Source organism: Alligator sinensis, unplaced genomic scaffold (assembly GCF_000455745.1).
Source record: "Alligator sinensis unplaced genomic scaffold, ASM45574v1 scaffold1172_1, whole genome shotgun sequence".
NCBI classification, from domain to species: Eukaryota; Metazoa; Chordata; order Crocodylia; family Alligatoridae; genus Alligator; species Alligator sinensis.
Genome location: NW_005843151.1, coordinates 310482 through 315279, shown reverse-complemented (window position 1 = coordinate 315279; position 4798 = coordinate 310482). Strand labels below are relative to the sequence as shown.

Sequence of the window (4798 nt, the reverse complement as noted above, 5' to 3'; positions counted from 1 at the left end):
CCAGCAGCCGGCTCCGGGCGCCAGGCAGGGGGGCAGCAGCTTTCCTCATTGTTTCCGGAGGCTCCGCCCAGCCGCCGCCACATATAACCCGGCCGGCCGGGCGGCGTGCTTACTCTTGCAGCCGCCTCCGGTCCCCTCGCGCTGTTTGGGCTCGCTCTTGCTTGCCTGCCTTCCTCCCTCCGCTTGGATTATTTTGTTCACTCGCACAAAGCCCAGCTCCGCAATGACAGTCAAAGCCGAGGCCTCCGGACCCACGTTAACTTACTCAAAGATGAGGGGTATGGTGGCCATCCTCATCGGTGAGTGCCGGGGATGGAGCTGGAGGCGGCACTCGGGGCTTGCTGGGCGCCGGGTGCCTTCGTTTCCCCTGGGGAGGTGGAGAGAGCGAGCAGGGGGCCGGTTGTCCTTTATACACTGCTTTGGGGATAGTTTTTATTTTAATACCTGTCCTTTTTTTTTCTAGAATATGTCTGTTTTATTTTTATATGTTTTATGTATATATCATTTGTGTATATATATGTACATATATATGCATACATATACAGGGATTTGTGTATATAAGTAGTGTGTGTGTGTGTGTGTCTATATCTATATAATGTCTATATAATGTGTGTTTCTGTGTCTATATAATGTGTCTATATATGTGAGTGTATAATGTGTGTGTATATATGTGTCTAGATTTGCATGTGTGCATATATATGAGTAATGAGTGTGTGTGCATACATACACATATATATGAATGTATTTTTTTTCTTTCTGCTTGCAGCTTTCATGAAACAGAGAAGAATGGGGCTGAATGATTTCATTCAGAAAATAGCCACCAACTCCTATGCCTGCAAGCAGTAAGTATCCGCAGCTTGGGGCAGGTGAAAAACATAGTAGCCTATTTCCAATTGAAAGACATAGTTGTTCCCTTCTGAGACAAAATGATCAGAACCGGGCAGTCCTTATGCCTCCCTGCTCCATGTGTCACAGCAGTGTTAGCTGCTCTTCTTTGCTGTTCACTTTATAATGCATTCTCCTGTTTGGTTTGGGAGAAACCTGTTGGTTTGGATTTTTAGAGCCCCAGCCTATATCTGATCTTAAATTACTGCACCAGCACTGTTTCTTTGCCCAACAGAGTTAGTTCCTTTCTCCTGTTTCCTTTTAGTCCTGAAATGCAATAAGGCTTTTCAGCCTCTGTAGGTTGCCAAACTGCAGTTAATCCTGAAGCAGAAGGCTTCTGTGCCCCCTAGTGGTAAAATCATGCTGCTTCTTGCTCATGTAACTTCTGTTTCTAATAATACACTCCTTAAACTTTGCAGCCCTGAAGTTCAATCTATTTTGAAAATCTCCCAGCCTCAAGAGCCTGAGTTGATGAACGCTAATCCTTCCCCTCCGGTAAGTTGTCTTTTGTCGCGCATAATATTTCAAAATACATTTTTGAAGCCAGTAATAGAAACATCTTTATGTTGGAAACATCACACAAAGTTCAGATTACAGTGCAAGCAAATGATACCGCTTAAAAAAGAGGTAATTCGTTTTAGGAAATGAAAAAGGTAGAGATTTTTGTATGGAATCTGCTGCTATCTGAGATTTGGAAAAAAAAATTAGTTGTGAATTAGTACAATTTTAGTTATGTGAAGCATAGTTTTATTTCCAGGAAATTCAAATTGTTAGGTTTATAATATAAAAACTTTTGCACTCAGGAATTTTCCAGGACACATCTTCTAACTTTTCCTTTTTTAATTGCAGCCCAGTCCCTCGCAGCAGATCAATCTTGGTCCATCATCCAACCCGCATGCTAAACCATCAGACTTTCATTTCTTAAAAGTGATTGGAAAAGGCAGTTTTGGAAAGGTAAGTTCCATTTTTTTTTTTTCTGCACTAATTTGATCGGTTACCATCTGTGACATGTAACTACTTAAGGGCTGGGTTTGTGGCAGAGCTTTGATAAACATTAGAAGCAAAGCTCCACATGACCGGTTCTTCAGCCATGAGGGCACGTTGATTCTTAGAAGGAAGCTGCTTGCCCTGAGGGGGATTGGTGGAGCAGGGTAGTTTTATTGGGGAGGTGAGTTGGAAGAAGACCTGGGATTTCTCCTTCATGTACGAGTTGGGGTATGGAGATGTTTTTAACAACCAGGTAGAAGATGCAACCTTCTTGACCATTTAATAAAATCTAGGGAAATGTTTATATGCATAACTATCTGGCATTTAGCTGACAATGCTAGGTATTTCTAAGAAAACGCTTCCATGTGCATCCAGTAGAGGGTAGTAATAGTGTGCAGTGATAATGTAAAGGGCTTTGACGTAGTCCCTTCCAGCTGTGTTTTTTATAACTTCTGTTTTTCAACATATCTGTTTTCTTTTTAATGTCCAGGTTCTCCTTGCACGACATAAAGCAGAAGAACAATTCTATGCTGTTAAAGTACTACAAAAGAAAGCAATCCTAAAAAAGAAAGAGGCAAGTTTTTTCATTATTCACAATCCAACACTATATGCCAACTATGCTTCTTTATTACTGCAAAGTAGCAAACTTTGTCACTAAATACTGATGATTCTGTCTGTTTCTAGGAGAAACATATAATGTCAGAGCGCAATGTCCTGTTGAAAAATGTGAAACACCCCTTCTTGGTTGGACTCCACTTTTCTTTCCAGACTGCAGATAAATTGTACTTTGTCTTAGACTACATCAATGGTGGAGAGGTAAGCAGCCAAAAAAAAAGATAAGAATTCATATTATGTGTACGGTTGTATTGGAGATTTTCTTTCCATTTTAAATAAGTTCCAAGGGGAAAAGTCATGGGGAAAAGTTGTTAGTTTTAGTATCATTAGCCTGCCAGGTTTCAGACTACCAGAGGATCATTAGGCCATTTCCTGCTATTGTTCTCTTAGCTACTATATATGTCGAGTTTAATTTAAATGCATTGTTACCAGGCTTTGGCACCATTTACAGAACTTTGTTCTTTCTGTCTCCTGTAGTTGTTCTACCATCTCCAGAGGGAGCGTTGCTTCCTGGAACCAAGAGCTCGTTTTTATGCTGCTGAAATAGCTAGTGCACTGGGATACTTGCACTCTCTGAACATAGTTTATCGGTAAGCAGTCGCACTCAGTTTGTTCTTTACTCCATACTTTGCTTGTTCAAAGTAGATTTCAGTATATTGATTTAAAATGGCAACTTCTGAAGTACTTTCTCAGACCTTAAAGTTTGCATACGCATAGAATACTAGTAATAACTCTTAATTTAAAAACTAACATTTGCATTATGATTTCTTATTATTACAGAGACTTGAAACCAGAGAATATTCTGCTAGATTCTCAGGGGCATATTGTCTTGACTGACTTTGGACTCTGCAAAGAGAACATAGAACAAAATGGCACAACCTCCACCTTTTGTGGCACACCAGAGGTACATTCAGTTTTGCTTTTGGAATGATCATTATTTGTCTACTGTGTGACCAGAATAGCAGATATAACAGCAAAGACTATATTGGCTTGGCATGACAAACACTTCTGTTTTGTATAAATTCCCAGTAGAATAGAGGTGAGAGATTAACATTAATAAAACAGTCGTCCAGTGAATACTGTGGCACCTGTACAGTAGGAGCTGCTTTCAAGCTGTCTCCCTCCATATCAATGACACTTTTTATAGTGTAGGTACTGCACTGGGCTTAGCATGCTTTTCTTGTAATTCAAGAACATAGGCAGGGGAGTTTTTAAAAGTTTGTCAGGCTAATATGGCTCTTTTCTTTTCCCCTTCTATTAAATAGTACCTTGCTCCTGAAGTTCTTCATAAGCAGCCCTATGACAGGACTGTTGACTGGTGGTGCCTTGGAGCAGTTTTGTACGAGATGCTTTATGGACTGGTAAGTAACAGATACTTATTGGTTAATTCAAATAGCTGACTAGATTTCATATCAAAGTAATCAATGCAAGGAACCATTCTAGCTTTACTACCTACGTTTGTGACTTCCCTTATGATAAAGACCCAGTGGGTCCTGTGTTGCCCTCCTGTCCACTGAGAAGTCTGTAGATTGAGAGCAGCACATGGCATAAAGGCCAGAATATTATATGGTGTTATGGGAAGATACATGTACTAAACTAAGACTCACTAACTTTATTCTATACTTATATATGCATTTTCTTTCTTTCTGGCAGCCGCCTTTCTACAGCAGGAACACAGCAGAAATGTACGATAATATCTTGAACAAACCCCTGCAGTTGAAACCAAATATTACCAACTCTGCTAGGCACCTTCTGGAAGGCCTTTTGCAAAAAGACAGGACAAAGCGCCTTGGTGCCAAGGAGGACTTTGTAAGTGTAATTTTGTAGTTCTGGCCTACAACATAGGAAGTAAACAACATCGTACCACTCATTCAGTTACTCTTGTCTGAATTAATCTAATTTTATTTTTCCTTAACAGACGGAGATTAAGAATCACATCTTCTTCTCCCCAATTAACTGGGATGATCTCATTAATAAGAAGATTACACCCCCTTTTAACCCAAATGTGGTAAGCATCACTTCTAATTATAGAATTTCTAAAGACAGTTATTCTCCCCACTTCCTGGATGTCCAGTGCCAAAAGCAATTTGCAGCCTCCTAAAATATGGCTATTGTTTTTCTTTTATCAATTGTAGGGACAAAGATGTACACAAACTCAACAACAGGCTTTTAATTTAAAACAAACAGTAAAATGTAGCCATTTATCTCTTTCCCCCTTGCCCCGACTACTATCCAAGCAGTCACACAAACTAATGGGAAGCTGAACCTTAAATATCTTGCGCCCCACCCGCCCCCCCCCACGCGCCACAGG

At 40.4% G+C, this 4798-nt stretch overlaps 1 protein-coding gene across 1 annotated transcript in view; it reads left to right on the top strand.

Moving 5' to 3' along the window:
* Nucleotides 1-6: 6 nt before the first annotated feature.
* SGK1 (serum/glucocorticoid regulated kinase 1) overlaps nt 7-4798 on the top strand; it is a 6588-nt gene continuing 1796 nt past the window's right edge. The window contains exons 1-11 of the mRNA XM_006037636.3: nt 7-299; nt 767-842; nt 1305-1380; nt 1735-1839; nt 2363-2446; nt 2557-2688; nt 2965-3077; nt 3268-3391; nt 3753-3848; nt 4141-4296; nt 4406-4495. Coding sequence (XP_006037698.1) covers nt 224-299; nt 767-842; nt 1305-1380; nt 1735-1839; nt 2363-2446; nt 2557-2688; nt 2965-3077; nt 3268-3391; nt 3753-3848; nt 4141-4296; nt 4406-4495 — 1128 coding nt within the window. The 5' untranslated portion in view covers nt 7-223. The remainder of the gene's footprint in view (nt 300-766; nt 843-1304; nt 1381-1734; nt 1840-2362; nt 2447-2556; nt 2689-2964; nt 3078-3267; nt 3392-3752; nt 3849-4140; nt 4297-4405; nt 4496-4798) is intronic.